General features: G+C 39.0%; 1 protein-coding gene across 2 annotated transcripts; it reads right to left on the bottom strand.

The window, feature by feature from the left end:
- Positions 1 to 9,547: 9,547 nt before the first annotated feature.
- Positions 9,548 to 25,373, bottom strand: raver1 (ribonucleoprotein, PTB-binding 1). 2 transcript variants are annotated; one of them, XM_043228458.1, is made up of 15 exons: positions 25,002 to 25,373; positions 23,141 to 23,207; positions 20,819 to 21,288; positions 17,120 to 17,311; positions 16,880 to 17,000; positions 16,707 to 16,801; positions 16,547 to 16,618; positions 16,162 to 16,237; positions 14,229 to 14,431; positions 13,946 to 14,030; positions 13,717 to 13,856; positions 13,548 to 13,619; positions 13,332 to 13,454; positions 11,654 to 11,719; positions 9,548 to 11,515 (listed from the first exon to the last, which is right to left on the bottom strand). In XM_043228458.1, exons 1-15 carry the CDS (start codon positions 25,323 to 25,325, stop codon positions 11,369 to 11,371), a joined length of 2,253 nt encoding a protein of 750 aa, XP_043084393.1. In that variant the 5' UTR covers positions 25,326 to 25,373; the 3' UTR covers positions 9,548 to 11,368. The 2 variants fall into 2 exon arrangements, with proteins under 2 accessions (XP_043084393.1, XP_043084386.1); XM_043228451.1 differs by lacking the exon at positions 16,547 to 16,618 and having other exon boundaries at positions 25,002 to 25,372.
- Positions 25,374 to 25,417: the final 44 nt, after the last annotated feature.

Below are 25,417 nucleotides of genomic sequence, written 5' to 3'. Positions count from 1 at the left end.
TCTCTCTCTCTCTCTCTCTCTCTCTCTCTCTCTCTCTCTCTCTCTCTCTCTCTTTTCATTTAAGAGTCCGCGCCTCTATGCAGTTTTCTCGTTCATTTAGACGAGATGGACCCAAACAGCCCCAGTCGTCACTAGTTTCCCCCTATGGATTGATTTCTCGTGTAATTCCATTAAGTAAACATATCGATTTTACCAGTAATGTGAGGTGCATTTGGAAATGACAAATCGCCACAATTATCTCTATCCATTTTGAACGAAATAAATATATAATGTGGTGGGGCTAATGACTTTAACCGCATTAAACAGGGTGTAGGATTCGCACAATGACTGAAGCTTTATGCTAATTGATAACCATTTATATGAGCGTTTTTTATCACTTATTTCCATGGGTTGGTTATTCTAGCACGTTTATTCTCAAAGGATGTCTGCTTGAACCCCTAAGGAGAATACCTGTAGAAATGTATATCTTTCAGCATTCCCATTCATCTCAATGACAGATGCTCAACTGGTGCAAGATCCCCATGTACACGATTTCAAATCTAGCATTTTTCCTCATGGGCGCACAATTCTGCTGCCAGGTTATTTTGAGCCAACCATCTAATTAAGGCAACAGACGAGGAAAGGGGTTTTTAAGAGTCCGCAAAGAATCACTAGAAACCATCTTGGCTACTCTTGTGTGATAAAACAAAACATTAAATATTCATTGAGATATTCAGAAAATATGCAGGCAGTGTTTTATGTCTACTTTTAAATGGCAGCTCTAAAAAGTCAAATCTTTACCGCTTTAAATCAAATGCCTTATTTCATATCCTGAGATAGTTAATCCATCAACCTGATGGCGTAGCAATATTTAGGAAGAAAACATAATTGCGAAACATTAACAGGATTTAACACTTCTCCAAAGTGAACGCACCCATTACAACATGTTGCTTCCTCCTTAATCTTCTTGTTGCAGGGCAATCTTTGGTGATTAGATAATTAACCTTCGCTTTCATGCCCACCCTTTGGCTTTCAAATCAAAGTCACATTTTTTTAGCCACAAGACAGAACCTCCAGTTAATGTTGAGTTAATCCAGTGATTACCAGTGGTCCTGGATGCTGTGTAACAACAAGTATTGGGAGTAGTCTATTTACAAACTAATGAGCTGAATCAGGTCAGTATGATTAGAGAAACATGCACTGTAGGGTGGCCTCTAGAAACAGGGCTGGGTTGAATTCATATCTAGTTATCTCTAGTTACTGAGCAACCTTCGACTATTAACGCAACATCCAAATGGCCTTAAACGTCAAAGCATATATGTTGCTCTTCTAGATGTCTAATGCGTCTGTCTCATCTGGCTCTCATTTCCGCCGTAAACTTGACAGAGGCGATATTGATACTTCACTCATAATTAGATTGCACTCACTCATGGATCGCCGTGACAAAAGGCTTTAACTTTTTTTTTTTTTTGCCGCATTGATCCTGTTTACATTAACTCACTGCTGTGATAATGGAGGTTTCTTTCAGTTGGACTTCTTTAAAGGTCACTCATCTCCGCGCCGCTGGGCACACGAAGCACAGCATTAGTTTTATGTATACATTGACATATCCAACAGACAGACGGTGAAATATGCAAGTCCGTTGGACTTCTAAACGGATTGAATATTGGTTTTCATCACGCTGACGATAAAAAACGACTGAAGACTGAATTACTGCGGACAGCTTAAACAAAAGGGCTCCCATTTACATTCCCAGTGCGCACCTTAATGGAAATGTCAAGCACTTTCAATTTATTCTGCTTATTCTGGATCAGAATAGGCAAATACACAGCTCACTTACCCTTCTTTCCCCTTTCACCCCATAAGTTAGACTGAAATATCACAGCTTACACTCTGATACGGGGCAGTAATGTGTCTTAGTCAAAATAATAAGGCCAGTGTTCAGAGTGCATCTGGTACGGTGCATCTTCAGCGAGCAGTTTGTCTGCTCCTATTTTCACTTCGCGATGAGCGTATGCTACTTCTCAGCCCACTCAGAAGCACACATGCATAGACGAGCACTGATACATGAAAGGCGATTTCTCAATGTAATGCCAAGAAAAGCTTTTCGTCTGGCCGCTGTCCCAAACCGTATAGTCTTAGCATGAGGGCACCGTTGTGTTTGGGAGAAGGCTGTAAAATATTAATTTGATCCTCTGAGGAATGGACTGCTAATGAATGCAATGCAAGTGCAGTTGGTCGTGCATGCAGCACCTGTATCACAAAACAGTAAATATGGAATGCACTTGGGCTTGAATGATGTGTAACCGCCTCCTACACTAGGATATGTGGAACGTTTTGTCGCTTGGCGTCTGAAGAAGCTGAATATTAGTCCAGAACGAGGCATGCCTATTTTCAGCCTTTTTTTGCAGCTCTGTGCAAAGAGGGAGCACTTTGTTGGTCTTGTTTACCAGTCTGTTACCTGGTTCTGTCCACTTTCTTAAACACCCTGTGCTATCTCATCAACAAAAAAAGGTCTTTGTTTTAACAGTTATAAAGAAGATGATTTTAAATAAAACATGCTATTGAGAACAAATTACCAAACATATGAACAAAACACTAAAATGTTTGAGGTGACGTCAAAATTTGGGGTTCACTCAAAAATAAAGGTAATTAAAAGGTTCTTCACAGCGATTCCATAAAAAAACATTTTTGGTTGCACAAAGAAACATTTAGTCAAAGGCTCTGTGAAGAACCATCTCTTTCCTACCTTTTTATAATTTGAAGAATCCTTTTTTCAGATGTTAAAGGTTCTTTACAGGAACCATTTAAACAAAATTTTTATATTTTTAAATTTTTAGATGCTCACAAAGCTACATATATTTGAGCAAAAAAAAAAACTATTTATATTTTAAAATACAGTTTATTTCTGTGATGGTCTCTGGTCTTTAGTTTCCTTCAAAAATAGTTCTACATGCAGATTGCTGTTTAATAAATATTTAGTATTATTATCAATTTTAAAAATAAATTTTAGTTGTGCTGCTTAATATTTTTGTAGACCTATTTAAAAATAACACTGACAGAAAGGAACGATCGAGAAACCCAAGCACTCAGCACCAGATCACTCAAAGACATTAATGATGAGTTTCTGGAAAAAGCCAACACATGAGAACAATGTGGCTTTCTGGAAGAATAAACTAAGTACTCTCCAACCGCCTAATTGCACTTTAAGTGAGTTGCAGAAGTTGTGAAAGCAGAGGCTGAGGAGTGTCAAGATGGGCCCGGAGATAGGGTTGAGTGTCATTTACAGCATGCGGCCGGCCAGGGTGCCCTCGCGCTTGTAGTTCACTGTGCACCATTACCATCCACTCTCATTACCTAGCGGCCCATCATCTCAGACGCAGACAATATCGGAAGCATTAACGCTAGCCGCAAGATACCATTTTCCATTCCAGCTGTTGGAGGAAGAGGATGACATGTCAAGCCTCACCAGACGATGATTCATGCGAACCAGACGCAGCTCACCCTCCGAGAAGTGAGATGTTCTAGAACATTCTGGCGTGGTGAGAGTTAATGCTTTCCAATCACCTCCTGTATGTTTTATTATCCTCGCCTTTCTTCTGTTCAGCATTTTGGGAAATCACAGGTTTCTACAGCAGAGTCAACACCAACAGTGCAGGGGGACTGTGTGGGTGGAAAATGAAAGGCAGAATTCTAAATGCGTCTGACATATCGTCCACTCCGCCGCTATGCTTCCCTTAGAGCGCTTCAAGGTAGACAACTAGCAGAGCTTCTCCGTCCACAAAGAATTACAGAGCTTTATAGAAAATGGAAATCAGAGCATGAGTGCACATACGTCAGAACATAATAACAGGGTTCGCTTGTAGTGCGCTCGAGTGCCGTTCTCTATTAACATCTGCAGCGACATGCAAAGAGCAGGGGAAGCCATCCAGTTAGGCCGAGCTTATTAAAACACGCGACGGTCCATTTGTCTTATTGATCTGCCTATGCTCCGTAACAGCATGCTGCTGTTTGCATTAGATCCACCATTACAGATATAATGTGGCCTTTTCAGATGCCCCTTGGTTTCTGGAATGTGTTTATTCTTCTAGTTTAGCAGCTCAGTGCCAAGTGGGCAGAGGCTCGTAGGCTCTGGTCAGCCAATCACAGCAGCCTTTTAACCTAATTACCAGTCTTCGGAAGAGGCTCTTGTCCTCCCGCCGCGGTCTTAGGGGTTGAAGGGCACAGAAAGAAAGATGCAGAACATATTTTTTTTGAAAAGAGAGCAAGCAGATAAATATCTTCCCATCACCTCCAGTGCTAAGTCTTTGCGGCACTCACATTCCAAACCTAAACAGAATTCGAGAGGAAAACCTTGACATTACTCCCCGACAAAAGGGAGTGGAAAATGTTGACATTTTCGTATTTCTAAATGATAATGTCAAGCCACCCTAGGAGTATCTTCTTCTCTGAAAAGTCAATTTAAAGTCTCCCGTTACAGCAGTGCGAGGCCTGTATTGACATTTCTCTACTCTACAGAGATATAAATCGCAGATTGTTTGTGTTTATTGATGAGTAATCTTAATCTTCAAATCTTAACCTTTGGCGCTGACAGAGTGGGTGCAGAGTGACTTTTTCAGGCAGCCAGGTCCAGCAGGGACGGCCTTTTTCAGCAGCCAAATCCAACTCCATGGGGTTTCCACTCACGTCAGAGGAGGAATTCTCTGCCCTCCAAAGCGCACAGCGTTGTTTTAGTATAACGCCATATCAGCATGCAAAATATTAAATTATTAACTATACATTCGTTCCTCTCATGCATTAGTAAAAAACAACACTACTCTAATTCAGACATACTCGCCCTGTGTGTGCAATAAATATGACTCATAATCAAATATACATTTCCCTTTTCTTTCTAGACGTGGTTTTTGGGGTCAGAAATATTTTAGGGCAAGAAATGTTGAGGAATGTATTTCATTTTCACTTCAGAATGCTTAGACATGGTAAATTAGGAGAGAAAAACACTTTCTGTAATCCAGTAGGTTCTGCTTTTTGTCAATTGTCTATCAGGGTCACTCGATTGACTGACGGCACCACGAGAACGCTCACAGTCACAAGCCCTTCACTGGCGTGACTTGAATTAAATTTAAGCAGATATTAAGGCGACAGGGTGGAGATCTAAGCAGAGGTGTAACAAGAGAAGGTCAAAAAAACGCAGCAAAGATGAGCTCGAGGGCAGTTAGAGCACAGATAAGGGCTATTGGTTTGCGGAGGGCTTATTTTCATAATGTTGTGGGGTATAAAGCAACAAGACAGACTTATTGTCATATCGAGGGATTAGGGATGACACCTAACCTTGCATGCCATTATAAAATCTGGTGCATATTGTTTATTCTGACCCAGAATTTAGACAGAAAAGGCCATCTGACCGAAATGAACAAAGACTAACCACATTCTTTGTGATTTACAATGGAAGGTGGAATTTTCTGTCTGGTGTTAATCTATTCCAAATATAAGATTTTCGGAGGATATGTGAAATACATGATTCGTTTTTTGAAAGAGGTGCCATTAATGTAAAATACTAAATCAAATATTCTTTGTAAATTTATGCATTTTCACAATTTGGTTGAATAATTAAAAAAAATGAGAGACAAATCCAATAACAGAATCCAGGTCAAAGAGACACATCTGAATATAGTCTTACATTTTTAATTTGAAGCAATGCCATAATAATAATAGATTATGAATGATTCAGATTCATTTTACTCAACAGGCCTATGATAAAAGCTTAACTTTCTTTAATGTACATGTGTTTCACAGAATTATTAAATAATAACTCAAGATTATTAAGACAATACCCATTCAATAAATCTATTGATATAAATGGAAAGTGTGCATGTATCTTTACCCTACACATTATCAATAAGAAAAAAATAATTTTTAAATGTATTTTAGAACAAATTATATAGATAAAATTATAGCTTCTCTTCAATGCTTAAATGAAAGTGGCACTTTTTTGTCTTTGACAACCTAAGTATGTAAAACATAAACATAATTTTCTTCAATGTGTTAGATCTTTCAATTCTCCACACAGTTGTAAAGACAACACTAAATAAATAATTGATAATACACTTCGACTTTGGAAAAAGTAAAAAAAGAAAAGAAAAAAAGCTTGTACTCAAAAAAAACAACGTCTACAAGGCCATCTGAAGCCGAGACTACTTGACACCAAAAGCTTTAACAAAGCTGGAGGCCACAGTGGTTTGACCTTCAACTCAAAGATCTGCTGAGAGAGGTCTTGGCTGGGAGAAATAGGAGTTCAGTCCAATCTGTATTAAGCTTGGGGATACAGTAAACATCTAGTTTGAAATGTCAGAGGTATAATATGCAGTGAACAAATGAAGTGCGATGTCCGAATGAATGAGAGATGTGACATAAGAGTAGATGTGATTGGAAGACCCTACTAGATGGTGAAGAGTAGGACTCTAAGCACTCATCCCTGAGGAGCCCAGCGGTGAAGCTCCAGGAGGGCGGCCGTGAGCCGACTTAAATCTAATTACCCAAGATGATGACACTTGGCCAGAAAAATGCACAAGCTGGATTCAGAAGTTGAGTCCTCTTGAATGTGAAGGAGCTGGTGGCTAGGAGAAATGAAAATGGGAAGAAGATATTTGGAATTGGGGCACGTTTTGGTTTATTTTCCATTTCTTTAAGACAAGATTGAGTTTCTGCCTTCTGAAAGATCCAGGCCAGGTTGATGAACACGGTTTGAACTGTCTGCTGAGTTTACATCGAAATCATCAAGCTTGAAGAGCATCCAGAAATTTTGCCCAAAACGATAGTGAGATAAAATAAGATGCAGTTTTCAGTGTGAAAATTACATTATGGTATGGTAAGGAAAACAGACCCATGGTCTAACAGCTAGAAATATATTTAGAAATATAGTTCAGCCCGAAAACACACATGCCTTAACACCACATTTAAAGACTTGATCTGGAGACCATTTGGGACCACACGAAACCTCAAGTCTCGGCCTGAATCTTGGTTTTAGCTTATGGACCACAGAGGCTCTGCAATAGCGTCATGACTCTGAAGACTTAAACAAGCCATTTTATAATCAAGAACATTAGAGAACTATGAATAAAGCTGTGATGGATAGTCATGTCTTCTTAGCCGTTGTACAATGCAACGTCAGCTTCTTCACTAGCCACTCTGTTCAGTTCTGTTGTTTTTATGTAGCTAGGCATTTTAGCCAGATAAGCATTTTGTAAAAATGGGATTCTGTTGTATCTGTACAGCTCAGCATTTGAAAAGATGTTGTAACACATTCAGCATTTTCCCTGGTTCTTTGACTGGATCCTGAGGACAAGAAACTGCACACAGACTTTATGTATACTGTGATAACAACAGGTCTGAACATGATGAAAATATTGTGAAAGCATGATGGATGCAACAGGAAATCGATCACAGAAGGCAAATTCAACTTTAATCTTATCTGTAAACTAAGCCATTGTATAGCGTTAGAGGGCTTTGATAATAGTCCGTGAGATTTTTGCACTGTTTGGAGCTCAGCAAATGAGTCATTCTTTTCATTAGATGGAAAAGAGCAGCCCAGATATTCAAATTTTATGTTGCATGGATGAAAAAAGGTTGCTGGTGACGTGGGTAGGTGATAAAATATTAACCTTTGGCTGGACTTTCTCTTTAATCTGTGATGTTCATGTGGGTGCTATATGTTAAGAGTGATGTATGATTTTTCCAGTCCCAAAGTAGCAAAAAGGCCACACACAAAAATACATCTCCTTGGCCTGAGCCAAGGATATGTCAGAGAACGTGTTTGCAGATGAAGTGTCAGATTGTGATGTCTTCAGGGCTTATCCAACTCAAAAGAACCCAAGAAGAGACATTGTTTTGGCATAGAACAATACGACATTACTCACAGTGCATTATCAGCTCCAAGACCTCCAGGAGATATAAACAAAAGCGTTAGAGGATAGATGAAGTTTGACAGGTATCTTTAGCAGTGGATAGTTCTTGATGCAGACTGTATTATAGTTGGGAATCATCCATCCTCAAAGTAGCGACAGCATACTCCATTGTCTTTCTGACAAAGCTTCTGCTTACTCAGAAGCCCTTCATAAAACCGACTTTTATTCAGCCTTCATTTCAGAATGATGGCATTTATGATACGCAATCACAATGTCATAATTACCAGCAGGAAAGTCATGATTTTCAGAGTCGCTTTGTTTCATTTAAAGAATTGTGATGCAAGAAAATGTGGTATCACAATTTAAAGGGTTTCTCCACCACAAAATGAAACTTTTGTCATTAATCACTTACCCCAATGTCGTTCCAAACGTTGTTCCGTAAAAGCTTCGTTTGTCCTCAGAACACAATTTAAGTTAATTTTGGATGAAAACCGGGAGGTTTGTGCCTGTCCTACTGACTGCCAAGTAATGAACAAATGCATGAAAGACATCTTCAGAATAGTCCATCTGCCATCAGGGGTTAATATGAATGTTATGAAGTTACAAGAAAACTTTTTGTACGGAAAAAAACTAAAATAAACGACGAACCAGCTGATAACCTCTTAGATGGTGCTTATGGTGACACATACCAGAGCAAATTTGCTGATTAAAGTTTTTTTGGGGGGTTTTCTGTCTGTACAGAGAGCATTCTTGTCATTTCATACTTGACAGTATAATTTATTTAGCAGTCAATGGGATTCAAGACTCCCCGTTTTCCCTCAATATATTCCAAATCGTACTCCAAAAGATACAACTTTCGGTTTTAAAATCCAAAATTTTCTTTTTGGGGTGGTGTAACCCTTTAATGGGTAATTTGGGGCAAACAAGGCTTTTAATAAAAACTCAAATGTCTACACAGTTTGAAAAGTTGCTGACAAATGAAGAATCATTATCCTTTAAAAATAAATAATTTTCAAAACATAAAAATGGCCATGTTGAAAGGAGGGGAAAAAAAACCCAACCCAAAACCCCCCACCAAAAACAAAAACCCAAACCATCCTCATCTAGTTCCATACCTGTGAGACTTGTGTTCATCTACAAATTAAATTGTGTCAAGGCTGATATACTGGGCAACTTTGAGCAACTGTGCAACCAGGAGAGATGGAGTCCATGACCGATTTAAAAATATCCAAATAGAAATGTGTTACCCATTCTCAGTGGGAAAGTGCAGCATTACTTAAAAAAAAATAAATAAAATTGCATGGCAAAGCTGCCCCATATATAATAAACCTTAAAATATAAAACAGGTTGAAAAATGAGCGACTTTACATATGGGAGTGAACCATCCCTATATCTTCAGAGTGTACCTTGAATATTTGTTTCCATTTGAAAAAAAAAAAATAAATAAAATAAATAAAAAGCCATCTTCCTAAAGTTGCCCAGTGTATTATCAGCAAAAAGTTTGTAACATTTCATAAAAGGACACTTCATTTTTTAATAAACATCTAAACCATTTAATGCATTCTGTATAGTGTTATGGACATTATTATAGTGCTTACTTATGAAATTAGCCATCAAGTCCATTTGATACGCATGTTTGATTGACCACACAAACGTCTTGAAGGTGAACTTAAATAACATTTACTTGTTCAAATGCCACAGAAACAGAGCTGTACAGAAGAAAAAAAAAAAGAGTGATTGGTGATGAAGAGGTCATTTACCACATCTGAAGGTTTAGTTCATTTCACACAGCAGCAGAAGCTCTTACCGCTTATCGCACATGAAAAATCGTTTACAAGATACTGCACTGTGCAACTTCACTCAGATGGATACAAAATATAGAGCAGCAATTTTGATACCATTACAGACTAAGAAAAAATAAATAAAAAAAATAAACACGAGTTCAAGACTCCAGAGAAGAAAATGTAATCAAACTCAAGCATGAACACCGCAAATAAACAAACTTAAATGTAGAGGCTCACAGTGTGGCGAGATTACAGTGAACACTGCCATTTTTAGGCACACAAGTAACTCCAGGTTCCATCGTAAGCCGCGGTACAAGTCAGAGGTAATGCGTTATCACAAATTAAATGTCATCCAGACTATTAAGTCACACACACACACCAAGTACTCAATCATACGTCAAATCACATTCCAGTCTGTAGAAGCGTCTTCCCCTCCGGGGGTGCAGCGGTTCAACCCAGAGGGGCAAGTAGTCACAGTTACAACGGTAAAAGTAAATGTCACGCTAAGGCACAGGTCCGGCCTGCTTCAGACTGTTGGCTCTCAGTTTCTCTTTTTTTTTTTTGTGCGTTTTTTTTTTTTTTTTTTTTTTTTAATAAAAGAAAAAAAATATGGAGCAGTGCCAAAAGAAAAGCTAACCGACTCCCTCTGCTGGTTTGCAGAGGAAAGGTACCGTAAGACGACGTGAGGAGCGAATGAATGCGTGTGTGGAAATACAGAAGCGACAGCAGGCATACTGTGCTTTGAGCAGTACTCGGAGCCTGGTGAGGGGAGAACGGCAGCCCTACTCCATCTCTGACCAGCTGGGGCTTCGCAACGTGATGGCCGAGGCGCTAACGCTTCGCAACAGCAAAACTGTGCAGGCTGAACGAGGTCAAAGAGAGGTGTGAAAGCAGGCAGAAAACGTGAACGAGACGGGTGCGGAAAGGACAGATTCTGGAGGATGGGTATACATGATCCGCATCCTCCAAGTGCAACGCTCGGAAAAAACCCTGACTCTGTAAAAATGGGATGCAAAGATGGGAAATAGTGCAACAATCATGTGGGGGAGAAAAAAAAAGAAAAGAGAAAACACTTGAGCAAAATCTAACACTAACCCAGCATCAGAGCTCCCCATAAAGACACAGACAGGTGACTCACTGAAGAAAACGGACAGCTACTGTAGCCGTTGCACATGATTTAAGCATGTAAGGCTTGGCGCTTGTTCGAGAGAGGAAGTGTTTGTAGTGGAGGAGCCTTTTTAGAAAACTGAACAACTATATACAAACGCGACTAACAAGAGGCATAGCAGAAAAAGGCTATCATCCTGTTTAAATGACAAATTAAAAAAAGAAGAAAAAAAAAAAAAAAAGCAGCCTACAAAATAGGACTATTTAGATGAACACGACAGGAAACCATTTTCTTTCATTGTGGCGTCTGTTGCATCTTTGGGTTTAGAAAAATAAAAAAAAATTAAAACAAAATTAAAAAGGCAAAAATAATAATAAAACTATTTACAGACACATTGAAATTATATACACACACACACAAACCTTCAGCAATCATCCATGCCACCGATCATCTGAGCTTCACTGGTGTCAGCTCAATGACGGTTCGTTGCTCTTTCACCCTCACACACGCACACAAAAACACACTTAAAGATGGTATTTAAGTAGCGATCCCTTTACAGAGCCCGTGGGTCAGAGAAAGCCGCCAAGTGCCAGTCAAAAGATGCGCTTGCGTTTCAGGTAAGAGTCGGCGTAGTGCCCCCCGAGACCCTGAGAGTGCTGACCTACATATCCACCCTCTGGACTGGGCTCTGGAGACGGGATGAGACGGGAGAACAGACGCTTCTGCCCACCGACCGGCGTCTATACATAGACAGAAAAATCAAAATGAATCGAAGAGCCGCGCCAAGAATAACTGTTGAACGTTTCCTGGCACACTTAGACGATAATTGACAAGGAGCAAATATAGATGCTAGATATCAGGGGCTGAAGATGGCCTACCTTCACACCGGCGCCAGGTGCAGCAGAAAATAGGCTGGAATGAGTCACTGGAGGCATTCCAACAGCCTGAAAGAAACAAACACTTATTAAACTCTTCGGGATGGGTTACGTGTGTTCAGGCCATGTACGCAAAATAAGTCATAATAAAGATGGATTTTATATAATGATGCGGTGAGGAGGATGTCATGCTGCTGAAAATGGATCCTGATAAGTGATTCTTGGGCTCACGGCCAATTCTGTGATCAAACAAGTGGTCGCTCTTTTTGTTGAGCAGCACAGCCACTCTAGCTGCTTTAAATATGCCCGTCCATCTCAAAAGATTTTTTATACGTCGCAATGAATTTTGCAGTACATTTACCGACGTATCAAAGCCAGTTCATGAAGGCATAAAAAAAAGACACTTATTAAATCATTTTGCATAGGGAAGCACACAATAAAGTTCATACTAAATTTAGAGGCGTGAATCTCTTCATGATTTGATTATGATTCAGAGGGATGTGATGCAAATGATAAAACAATTGATGCATTTGTTTTTCTAAAGGATTTCTACATAACCCACCCCCTCAATGTGTGAGCACATGCTTAAAAAAAGGTGATCAAAGAAACGTTACAATCGATAAACAAAAAGTACTGTTATTATCTGTGAGTGCTTTAAGTATCTGAAAGTTTCCAGATAGGTGCCTTTACGGGTTTTTTTTCCAGCATGATTGCTTTTTGATTATTACTGATGACATCACTGCAGCATATTAGAGCTGCCTGATGAACGTTCAGCAATTCAAATTCAGTGTATTAGCCCCTTTCACACATACAGCCTTTACCGGTAAATTACTGGCATGTTTACACATTTTGTCTCATTTTCAGACATGAGACAAAGTGCCTGTGAGTGGAACTCAAGATAGAGATAGACAACTCTCAAGCTGGAGAGAATTAAGAGATCATGTGTGACCTTTTTAAAGAAAATCCTGGTAGATTTGTTCTGGCAATTATATTCTTATGGAGATGACATGATTACTCTGAGCAGTTTACAAAACTCTGCCTCTGTTTAATTAGTTCTTCCGTATAAATACATGCTATATGTAGACTAGCGTCAATTCATCAGATCTGCAACACAGCTATTGGATATCCTACTATGTGCGTCTCGTTCATTAAAGCAAAAAAATCTGATTGGCTAGTGTACGTTTGGTTGAGAGTAAAAGCTGTGCTCCTTTCATACCATTGATAGGTGAACGGGCTAAAAACGTGAAATGAAAAAAAAAAAAAAAAAAAAAAAAAAAGGGATACGATAATTTTTTTTCTGCTGAAAAACTAAGTCCTGATTTAACCGCTCACACATTAACAGCTACATACTTCGAAGGCTCTTTGCAACAAAGATGTGGATGGTTGCTTTCAAATGCACATACACATTGTACAAGTATGTTAGTTTGTTTAACATGTACTTGCAAGACATTTTGCGATTTTTCAGAAATTTCAGAATATGCGCTCTACATAATCTTTTTGTTTTTTCTCTCCACATGGGCATTGGCACTCGTGTACTAGAGACCATCATATGCTGCATTTCCATTAGATGTGCAATTTAAATTTCTGCAATTATTGATTGAAAAAAATTAAGATTAAAAGATACAAAAATTAAATTCTCAAATATTTTTGCCATAAAACAAAGTATACTATTGTTAAGTACCTTATTTAGCTGGGTGGAAGGGATGTTTGTATGGGCTCCAAAGCTGAAATAAGAGGACTGAGGGGGGCTGGGTGGGTAGGTGAATGGAGATCCTGCGTCGCTGAAGCCTGTGTGCCTGGAGTGCTTGAGAGACAAAAACAAGTATGATTTCACAAGTGTTCAATCTTGGAACAGAATTCTTCTGGTGGTGTAAATGAAGGAAGGTGGAAACCATACCTGCAAGCCATAGCTGGCAAGTGCTGCATCTTCCAGAACCTCCTGCTGCTCATACAAATGAGACAAGGGGTCCTACGGATGGAGTGAAACAGAGATAACATCCAGTCAGCAAGGGTTAGAGTGAGGCAGTCACACACTCAGTGAAGCTGTTCTGAATACATAAGCCAACCTGGTGCAGAGAGAACTCTGGTGTACAAGACTCCTGGAAACGCAGGCTGTAGTTCGAGTGGATGCCATGGTTTGTGCGTTGGTTAGACGTGTTGCCAAGCGCCGCTCTCTTCCTGTAGGGGTGAGCCCTTGTGCTGGCACCTAGACAAATGTAATGCTTTAGAAAATGCAAGACAAGATAAAAGCCAAAAAAAGCAAAAAGCTGTGCAAGACATAGTGGCCGGACTGACCTGAAGATGGAAATATGCTAGGAGCACTGAGAAAAGGGTTCTGGGATACACCAACTTCTTTCGGAGGCTCGCCCAATATAGATGCCTTTAGGGAAAAAGAGAGGATCTGAATGTAAGATTTGGCAACACAATGAAGACTAAAAGGACCAGACAACAGCTCATGCCAAACTTAAAAGCAAATTGCAGCAATTTCAATGATTTTCTCTGGAAGATCATGGCAGTAAATGTAGGTTGTGAGCACAAAGTGTGCACAAACAGCAGCAGTCATTAGCATCCCTCTCACCCCTGCTAAAGTCTGCCCATCTGCTCCCAACATCCCACTCAAGAGGGGCAAACTCAGTCCTTGCAATGCCGGAGAGGCTGCCGGGGGAAAGCCTATCGGTGTGGCTGGGGTCTCGTTCTCTCTCCCAAGAGGTCGGCTGAGGGATGGTTGCTTGATGGGTCCAAGAGTTTCATTCTGCAAGCCCAGTGTTGAAGCAATATTGCCTGAAAGAAGTTAAGTTTAGAACTGCACATTAGACTTCAAAGCCATCTCCATTTCCATTTGATTTCACAGTCACAGTTGGGTATGACAGCAGTATTTCTAGCTGTAGCTTGGCATGAATCTAAATAGACAGTGTCACAATCAAATGACCAAAGAGTTTTGATATTTTTCCCAGTTATAACTATAGAAGAGTCAAGTTCTATGATGCACTAAGACTGATGGAAAATGAAAAAGTTAAATTTTTAGGCCAATATGGCTAGGAACTACACTCATTCCAGAGTAATAATCAAGGAACTTTGCTGCCATGCTATGGGTGCAGCAGGTGTAAATATAAAGTCACCAGCATTTTCAGGTGCTGTGTAACAGCATTGAACCTGCTGCAATCATGGTACAATTAAACATGGTATAGTTCCTTGCCATAGCCTAGAAAATAGTACCCAGTGTAACTACAGAAGTGAAGTTTTAAATAGGAAAAAATTGGAGTGTGATACTAACAGTCTAAATCACATCCAGTGATCTGTGCTAAGCAATAGGGGTCGACCGATGTGCGTTTCTCAGGGACAATGCTGATTATTAAAGATGTAGTTCAAAATATTGGTTATCGGTCTACTTCATTTGTACATCAGACATATAAATGTCGAAATTATAAACAAGGGCTGACAAAAACTGCCTTCCCTGATACTGGTTGCACCTTTTATTCTTATCTTCCTCCTTGCATCCATCTACAATAAAGAGTTATTACTGCGGTCACTAAATGCTTGATGGTTATGCATTTGAATATTGCGCTACTGCTAAACAGCCGGAAGAAAAGCATTAATGTTAAATAGCATAATCTATAATAATTAATCAACCTGCATGATGTGACAATTAATCAATTGATTCACAATTGATTTAAAAAAAAAATAATAAATGACAGTTCCATTAAGCCCACCACAACTATTTTAATGAAACACAAATAGCCTATAAAATGTAAATGTCAGTAAACAAAACCGCATCTGCACCATTCACATACAGCGACACGCTGAACATGTAAGTTTCATATTTAAATAGTCTTTCTGCGGCTTATTTACAGATACTAGTTCATATTGAAAATCTATTTAAGAGCACACACCCATTCGATTCATTCATCCAAACCCACTTTTTTCCGGCGCGGAAACAAACAATATTGAGGTGTTCTGCAACTTCAATAGTCGATTGTGATTTATTGCAACTTAAGCTACGTCTGCCGCAGCTGCTGAGACAACTGATGCATGATCAGTGAAGCAACTCCAGTTAGAAAGAGCTTTGTGTGAAACTTAAAACTTATACTGCTTTAGAGTTGATTGGCGGTCACAAGTCCAACCAACAAATCAGATGCACAGTGGGCAGAGATTGATCTAGACCAAAGTGGTGACTTCAGACAGGCTGAATCAGTGTCAAATTGCATGTTTCAAAATTACATTGTTTTTCGGCAAATCGGTTTTGAAAATGACCAAAAAAACCCACAAAAACCCCACACACAAAAGTGCTTAATATGGGCACCGATAAATAGTAAACCTTTACTAAGCTACACCTAGAAGTGCTACCACCAGACCTGAATAAGCTGAAAGGGTTCAAAAAGAGTATAACCGTTTAACTCTATATGAATGCATATACATTTTTAAATAAAACTCCCAAACTCAGACAATTCTAAAACCAGTGCCCCTGACATTATTTCTGATAACTGTGGAACAACGTTACAAACGTGTGGTACCTTGAGGCATATCTCCTAACATGTTAATGCCTTGAAGAGGAAGAGCAGCGAGAGGATTTTCATTCAGCAGTCCAGTCTGTGGAAAGGCAGAACTGCATTAGTTTGACAAAAAAAAAAAAAAAAAAAACAACAATACTTCAGAACGACACTTTTGTCAATCAGAACAAAATTAAAGAGAGATGTAAACAGCACACCAAGAAAAAAAACATGTGATGAACATTGTGACCAAACAGAAGTAGGTAATGGGGTTTTACCAACTAAACACTTAAGCTCATTGATCTGCGGTAGAATAGTTGAAATGCTTAAACTTGATAAACCCAATGAAAACAACCACTAAAAAGCTAAGCACACAAGCACCTCACACCCACACAGAGGAACCACTCACACAAGGGAGAAGACTGTACTCTTTATTGTGCAGAATGTGTGCCCAAAGAAGAGGATTCCCTAAAAGAGCTTGCTGGGAGGGGAGAAGAAGAGAGTGAGGGCTAAAACATGCTGGTGGGAGAGTGGTAGGAGAAGAGAGGTGGAGGGAGGGATGGACGTACCTGTTGGACTTGGTTCTGGAGCAGCAGCTGCATGAGGGCAGCAGAGAGGGCAGGATTTGCCAGCAGAGGTACAGCGGGCGCAGCTCCCAGCAGGCCTGCATATAGAGTTTAGAGTGTGAAAAGTTCACTTCCTGGATTAGAACACAAACCTACCTAAAGATGAGCGCAAGTACCTTGTTTATGCCCTGGGTTAAGGGACGCCAGCAGCATCTTCAGTGTAGCAGGGTTGTTGAGGCCAGTAAGGATCTGCATGGCGCTGGGTTCAGGAAGGAGACCTTTTCCTCTGTTCAAGGCCTGCATAAGATGGGGGGAAGAAAAAAAAAACCCTTGTAAATCCACAATCACTTTACCATTTAATTTTGACTGGTTGTTTTGAGAAAGTTTTACAGAAAAAGTGGTGTGTGGGGGCCTACCATGGTCTGTGCGGCGATGAGGGCAGCTAGCATGCTTCTTCCTGGTGGTCCTGGGGCACAGAAGGACACACGTATGTGAGCGCCACCAAGAGCTCTGCCATCGTTCAGTCGCTGCACATCCTCAGCCATCTCAGGCGTGGAGAACTCTAGCACTGCAAACCGCCTAAAATTACAATCCTGACCCTGAGCAAGCTGTAGGAGGAGGAAAAAAAAAAAAATAGATCAGATTTCTCTTCACAGTTAAAATTTATCATGTCAGACATGGAATCCCAAAAAAGGCTGTTCCCATGAAGCAACCCACTTAAAATGATAGTTCTCCCACCTAACTAATATAAAAGTGGTCAATTTACTTGCCCTTGTTTTATTCCAAACATTCACGACTTGAATTCTTCTGTTAAAAAACAAAACGCATTTCCATCCATATATATTGGAAGTCAACGGGAAACGAAACTGGTTACCAACATTCTTGAAAATGTTATATTCCACAGAAGAAATAGTCATACAGTTTTAAAAATGACAGTTTACAAATTCAAGGGAACCCTTTTATCATATAAAACCGATGCGATTAGGCTGCTGATACAAAGACTTAAACCATTGTACTGCAGCATAAACTTCTACAACAGAGGAGGGGAAACCACCTTGAAGATGTTTTAAAGAATTTCACAAGAAGCACATATACATTTACATATATACTCACACACAAAAAGCAAAGAACAGGACCTTGCTGAAATGTATCGTAACCACTGTTCCAAAAGCAAAGACCAGTACCATGTATTAGTATGCATGTGTTCTGTGTAGATTAGCAAAAAAAGACAACCTGTCCTGACAGAGCCATTAAGATTAATGCTGCTCCTGAGCTTCCCTGCTTTGGGTGGAACTGTGTTGAACAAGCAGACATAATGAGTCGCTATGGCCTTGATTAGATATTCTTGGAAAAAATTCATTAAACATTATTTGCCCATTTTACGCATGACTGGAGTCTCATCCACAGGAGGCCAATTCAATACCTGCCTAAGACCTGAGGAGATTGAACTGGTAGCACAGCTGATTTAATGAGAATTAACTTCCAAAGCCTTTGCTAATTCCATAGCAATGGGGAACATGATGAAAAGTGTCATTCCCAACAATGTCCTATGGTGTACGTGATCCACGCTTAACATATGAAAAAGGCAGCAGCTCTCTCGTTCCAGAATGACCTGCTGACTGACAGCACCTGGCCCAGTCAGGTGGTGGTCACCATAGAAACCAATGCACTCTCTGCCATGGAGCACTCAGCACGGCCTCATGGAAAGCTGGTCAAAGGTGAAAGCGCTGAGCATAAAATGGAAGCATAAAAGGAAATTTATCTTCATAGATCAAAAAGCTATACAGAAAAACAAATGCAGGAAGGGGGGAGGAAAAAAAAAACATTTTAGAAGTACTTTGGGGGGTGGGGAAAAAACGAAAGAGTTTAGGCTTTTCTTTTTCATACAGTAAAGTTGAACAAGGACAGGGGTCATCAAGCACCAAAAATGAAAGTAGACTAAAGATTTCTTTCCATCATAAAGGAACAGTATTTTTAAAACTACATTAGCTAGAATCAGAATTAACCGAACTTTAGACCTCAAATATTTAAATGCAAATGACTTACGAGTGAGCTTATAAACAGAACGATAAAGACAATACAGTGACCTATTGGCCATTACATTGTAGTCATCATTCTTTGATTTTAAAGAATTACTTTTTCCCCCCAATGTCACCAAAGATGTTCACAGTATTGGAAAGGGGGAAAAAAAATTAATTTACTCCAACATCAAACTTGTCTGACATTGTTTTTTGGTAACGAGTGTTTGACTTTGCTCTAAACACTGGGTTGGTATGTCCGCTAAAGGTTTATGTAATGCGTGAGGTCAAGCTAGCGCAAGACTAGCATGTGGTTAAAAGGTTTTTTTTTTTTTCTTAGAAAATGTTAGATTTAACTCATGAAACAGATCCTTATTCCTCGGCTGAGATTGTGTAAAGTCCTTTAAAGCTACACTGAAACTGCAACCTGGTCCTTTAACAGTCTGGCTCCCAATGAAGTCCACTATATTGACTCAAACCTCAGTTTCTTTTTGACTGAAGAAAAAAATCTTGGATGACATGGAGGCGAGTAAATGATCAGGAAATTCTCGAAATGCAGTTTAATTTGATGCCAACGAAAATATCTTGATGATTACAGTCTGATCAGCATATTTTACTGTCCTGTAATGATGTGTATTTAAGCTAGGTGACATGGTTTGAGTAAAACTCAAATGTTGGTTTTGAAAGGCATGAGGATGCACAACCGATTTTCATCTTTGGGTAAATTATTCCATTAAGCCATTTAAAAAAAAAAAAAAAAAAAAAAAAAAAAAAAAAAAGCTGCAGACTCCTGGTGTTCACCAGCTGGACTGAATAAAATGTCAGTCATTCAGTCAATAAATGTCATTAGCTCAACTAAAGTATAACAGCTTTATCAACAACAATAAGACGAAGCTTGAGAGATCCTAGCTTCTGGTTCAGTTTTTCATTAGCGGTATATACACAAGCTCCCTAGTTTTCATCAACATAATATTGAGAAGACAGATTATGTTCCGCCAGATAATTAGATAAGCGTTATGAAGCATACGAAGAGACAGCCACAATGTCTGCAAATTAAACTTAAAATTAAACCTCTCGCACTGGAGAAACAATTAAGTTGCATGTTGATTACAATACCTTACCATCTGCCTCAGAGTACATACAAATGCCATGAAATTGCGCACAATAAGGAACGGTCAATAAAACATTGATATTACAAATACTAAGTCAAGTTTCCTGTAGACAAATTAATCTGGCAAAAAAAGGATCACCTCTGCCTTCTATAATTTCCCACTGTTTTACTTGAAATTGAATCATTTTCATTGGGCCATGAATGTAGTTTTAGCTCATTTTGAACCATATTTTGAAATTGATTCTGGGTGGCTTGACTTTTGCCCATTAGTAATTAATTGATTTGTTGTGTGCCATTGCAGAGACCCGAGTCAGTGTTCGAAAGGTCAAAGCTCTTGGGGGGACACCTTGTGTAAATTAAATATCCATACCGTTTTATTGACAAAACCTAATGAATAGCCGTCTATTGGTTCCAAGACAAATGCTTAGTATTACTACAGACTATAGAACACCCATGAATTTTTGAATGGGGAGAAACACAACGCTTAATATGGGAGATCAAATCACAAGAAGCCCCGCCTTCAAATTAAAACAGCCAATCTGTGAAGTAAGCACATCACCGCAGCTGCCATTAGAAATTCTGGTTGCTATAGTAACAGTCAGCATTACGAGACGCCTAGGACTTAATTTATAACGCCATTTCCATGCATCACAAATTATAAAAAGTATATTTCTAAATATATAAAAATGTTCACAAATCATTAACATCTTTCTGAAATGTACATGCATGTATTTATAGATAAATTATGAAAAATGCAATGACGCTTACATCACAGTTTGTGCACCATATGTTATTGTTCTCTACAAATATAGCCGTCATTGTTTTTAGAGTTTTTTTTCTTGGCGTGAAAGGGCCTTAAAAGTAGTGAGATGAGTAAACCAGGCAAACATAACTATTTACCACCATTTAAGCAGAAAAGCAATGGGGAACATTAACACACTAGTTTTACCCACACTTGGTCAGGTGGGTCAAGCACTCGTACCAACCTGGCAGAAAACGGGAGCGTGTGTGTCTGTTAGCACACTGTGGAGATCCTGAGCAGTGAGGATGTTTTGAGGTAGTCGGTCCACACAGAGGCAGCGCGAGTGCAGCATGGGAAACGTGAGCGAGCCAACCTCTGTCCAGTGTACATACAGCATTCGTGACCCGAGCTGCTTCCCCAGCAGCTCTGACTTCGCCCGGGCTGCAGAGTCCTTCTTCATGTACTCCACAAAGCCATAGCCCTTCGAGTGGCCCGTGTTGGCACTGTGCACCAGGAAGCAGCGCTCAATGTTTCCGAAGGGGCGAACAAGCTCCTCAAACTGTTGCTGGGTGAAAGCCCTGGGAAGGTTGGCGATACACAGCAGAGCGTCCGTTGGCTGCAGCTGCACAGAGATCTCACGGTCACGGAGAACATATTGGTGAAACTCCTTTATCGCAAACTGGGCCTGCTCACCATTCAGCAGTGTCACAAAGGCTTGAATAGGGGGGGAAACAACAAGAAGTACTGCAAATTAGTAACAACTCCCATAAAGGATTAGCTAAAGCAAAATTGAATAATACTACGAACAAAAAATTGGGGTTGAAAAGTGTTATGCTCACCAAGGCTGCATTTACTTGATCAAAAAATAAGTGAAATTTATTTATGATTTAACACCATGTCAGCAACAGTGGCTATATTAATAGCAACATTTCAATTTTACAATTCAGTCATATATACACAGAACTCAGTTATACCAGGACACGCATATGTATAATTTTATTATGTAATTTGTAATTTTTTATCTACCGCATATAATTGGGATTACCAAAGAAAATAAATAAAAAATGCAGTTGCTAGAGACAAAAAAAACACATTTTGTCTTTATGTTTTAGGACAAATTTGCTTAGGGGTGCAATAACTAAACTAATAAAGTCAATTATCACTAATGAGAAATTGATTATTTAGCGCATGTCAAACTTCAGCTGGCCACATCATATTACAGCATTGAATAACGCATTTCTATAGATAAAATAAATGTAGTAAAGGAAACCGAGTGTGATGCTGCGAGAGAAGTACGTGATTAAACTGCCCAAACCATGAGAATGTTGTTTTTTTTTTTTTTTTTTTAGTGTAATGGCTTGCCTGGTCAGGCACTTTTCAGTTTAGAGTCATACCCTTATCTTTGAATATTACAAATTCACACGAGCATTTCCTTTTTTGCTTAAGGTCCTATGTAGTAAATCTTACTAAATGAGCAGCGCAGCAGCAGGCATGTGCTCATTCTGTAAGATTAACCATACAGGACAGACAGACAGAACAACTGCTCCTGAAGTAAATTACTCTTACCTGCTGGTTAACGGTTTGTTTTTATACTGTATTAACAATTAAACCAACAACTATATGTTTAGCATCATCATCACCTTTAATTTAATGAAATGATTTGAACTATATTCAGTATACAGTGAATAACATTGTTAAAACATTATGTAAGCTTTGTGCCACTGCTGCTCTAAACATTAGTGATTACCAAAATCATTTTTTAGCTTTCTGTACTGGTTAGTCTTCCAATGCGTGTAAGATCTTTAGTAATGGTAGTTGGCCATTTCTAGTGATATAATTATTAATGTTATTATGAAAAAAAGCGCTTTAAGTGACAATGTTAAACACTTTTTATAGCATACAACTGACATGCTTGTTTGAAGGACATTGCACAGAATGTTAAAAAAACAAAAAACTGATAATCAAAATCAATAGCTGCAGCCCTGAATTTGATTAATGTTAATGTTTTTGATCCACTTCAAATGCTGAATACATAAATATGTAAAAATGCTAACAAAAACAAAGTAATAAGAACAATTATACAGAGTCTTTCAGGTTTAATGCATGCCATTTTAAAATTGTCCCATGAGAATGTTGAAATGCCCAAAAATAAAAAAAAGCTTTTGAAAACACATCTACAAAAAAAAAAAAAAAAAAAAGGGAAATAATTTATTCCTAATTTTATTCCCATCATTACTCTTTGATGCTCAAACATTTATCGATGCTGAAAACAGCTGTGCTGCTTAATATTTTTGTGGAAACATACATTTTAGGATTCTGACTAAAAGTAATGTTTTGTAGAAATCTAGTGTTTTGTCCGTCAGTGGCTCAATTTTAGAAAAAAAACAAAACAAAAAGAGAATAGAATACCTTACTAAAATAACTGGTCAATAATAAAAAATGCTAACAAAATGAGATGAGTAGATGCTAAATGTGCTCTAAATTAGAATGTTTTGCCAATGTCCATTAAAAAAAAAAAAAGGCACCAAACACCCATTCATGTGATATGATGATGATTCATACACACCTGTTCCTTTGTATTTGTCCACAAAGCAGTACTTCAAATCATAGTTACTTAACAGCTCATGCACCTCCTAAAGAAAAAACAACATTTTTACCATTTCATTCATTAACCATAATGATTGCATCCTCCATTCAAAACGACTTGAATGGCTCAGCTATCATTTCTGTCTTGTCATTTTCGCACCTTCTGGTCCCAAAACTCTTATTTCAAAGTGTCACAAATTGATCTTTCAGTAGTTATGACAAGCGATTAATAAAATTACTTTTGACGGCAACAAGAGAAAAAAAACAAAAAAAACCAAAAACCATCCACTTTGGCTTTCAGGCTTCCTACGTGTTACCATAATATGAACCAGCACTTTCTTTCAGTGTCAGTGAAAGCAAAACGTTTTGTTTCAGCGCCTTCTGTCCTTTGTCATCCTCACTGCTCCCATTCCGATCTGGAACAATACTAGAGTCACTCAAACACACGCACGCACCTGTTTTCCCCATGAATCAAGCATTTTCCTAAGAGAACCGCATCCACAAAGAACAAGAACCAACTGAGCTATTTGAACATTGCTCATTCCCATCATATAATGGTGAGAGAACATGACAAAAAACAAAACAAAACGGGACTCACGACAGAGCAGCTAGTAGCATCTAGAATAAAATAGTTTAACATTTCCTAATATAAGTCAATCATTGCAGCACTAGAAACAAGGGAACAGCTATGAGTAACAAACCGAATGCATAACTAAACATTTATCAGACACCGACTAGTTACTAAACGCCAAGTAACATGCAACTGTTAACTAGAAACCTATGAATACTTATTAGTAAACAACACCAGTCTCAGCTGGAATTAATTTGTAATCATAATAACAGTTGAGATCTGAATTACAGACCACCTGGAGATTATTTTATTTATTTTTTAAATGGCAAACTAGTTATTTAAAATAGAAATTAAATGCATTTAAAACAAACTTCTTTTTAATACTACATTTGGACTAACTTGAGTCAAACATTTTAGGAGTATGAACAATAACAATCTAGAAGAAACACTACCATCCACTGAAACCGTCTGACAATGAGGATCTCTGACATGTACATATGGCTGTGATTTCACTTGAAATTTAATAATAAATCTAACTAGTTACTTCTGGGACAGTGACTAGAAGCAAACAAGCAAGTTTGATTGAGCAACTGTGATAAATTAAGCATATAATGGTGCCTGAACCGACAAGCATCTCCAATATCTTATGCATAAGCATTAGTGAAAATAAATATATTAGTTACTAACGGGATTGAGGTTTTTATATATATATATATATATATATACATATATATATAAAATTTGTTTTTTTTTTTCCCCTTTTCTAAATAATGGTAATAAATGCTCGCCAGGCTCTGTCACGAATGTTTTTGGCTACCTGTTAACCAACCAACTATTGGAAACTGACCATTTTCAGGTTTAAGAATCAATCTTGTGAGAGAATCTCGACCCTTGCCTAAAGGAGCTAAAAAACAGTGAAAAGAATCCGCGAATATTAGACGAACCTCTAGCTTCACTAGCTGTGATCTAGCACATTTTCAGGACGAGCATCCGGGGATTCACGGTCAAACGGCCCGCATCAGTTCAATACAACCATCCCATACCGCGGCTCTTTAATGGCTGCGATGACACGAGGGTCAGCGTGATCCAAACAGCTCAATGGTCATCGAACATTTACATACAGATTGTCCCACCTGATTCACACATTGACACCAAAACAATGCTAAAACCCAGTCCATTAACTACCGAGTCAGCGATAACTTTAATATGGAAGTGTGACCCCATCTGGGTCTGGGATGCTCGTCCAAATATCACTGTTTGATGTACAAACCTGATTGCTGATATCGGCGGGAAGGTTCTTGATAATTATTTTTCGCCGATTATAAAACTCTCTTCTCGTTCTTTCCAGACGACTAGTAATCTCTTCTGGACCGAGGGCCGTCGGTTCATCATCGAGCCGTCGCGGACAGTCGCTGGCCGTCGGTGAACCCTCATCACCGGTGTCCGCGTCAACGTGTTTGGCCGGTTCAAACCTCCAGGTTTCGGGTTCGGCTGCTTGGTCGTAACTTTTAAAGAGTGGATTCGCGGCAAAGTTGGCAGCAGTGAGGGATTTCTCGTCTCTGGCAGCTGAGCTAACGGATACCGCGGCCGCCATGTCTCCGTGTGGAAGTTTGTGCGCTCGCTCGCTCGTTTGCTTTGGCCAGTTTAAACAATACACACATGCGAGAAACTCTCCCGCTGATTGGT

This window comes from Puntigrus tetrazona, chromosome 3 (genome assembly GCF_018831695.1).
Source record: "Puntigrus tetrazona isolate hp1 chromosome 3, ASM1883169v1, whole genome shotgun sequence".
NCBI classification, from domain to species: Eukaryota; Metazoa; Chordata; class Actinopteri; order Cypriniformes; family Cyprinidae; genus Puntigrus; species Puntigrus tetrazona.
Note: the sequence above shows the minus strand (reverse complement) of the source record. Positions and strands in the feature narration are given on the sequence as shown.

Excerpts from the sequence above, each read along its gene's own strand:
- raver1 (XM_043228458.1), bottom strand. The coding sequence starts at position 25,325 with ATGGCGGCCGCGGTATCCGTTAGCTCAGCTGCCAGAGACGAGAAATCC. Across the intron at positions 23,208-25,001 it reads CCGCCGATATCAGCAATCAG|GAGGTGCATGAGCTGTTAAG; the intron begins GTTTGTACATCA and ends TTTTTTCTTTAG. Across the intron at positions 17,312-20,818 it reads ACGCTCCCGTTTTCTGCCAG|CTTGCTCAGGGTCAGGATTG; the intron begins GTTGGTACGAGT and ends CTCCTCCTACAG.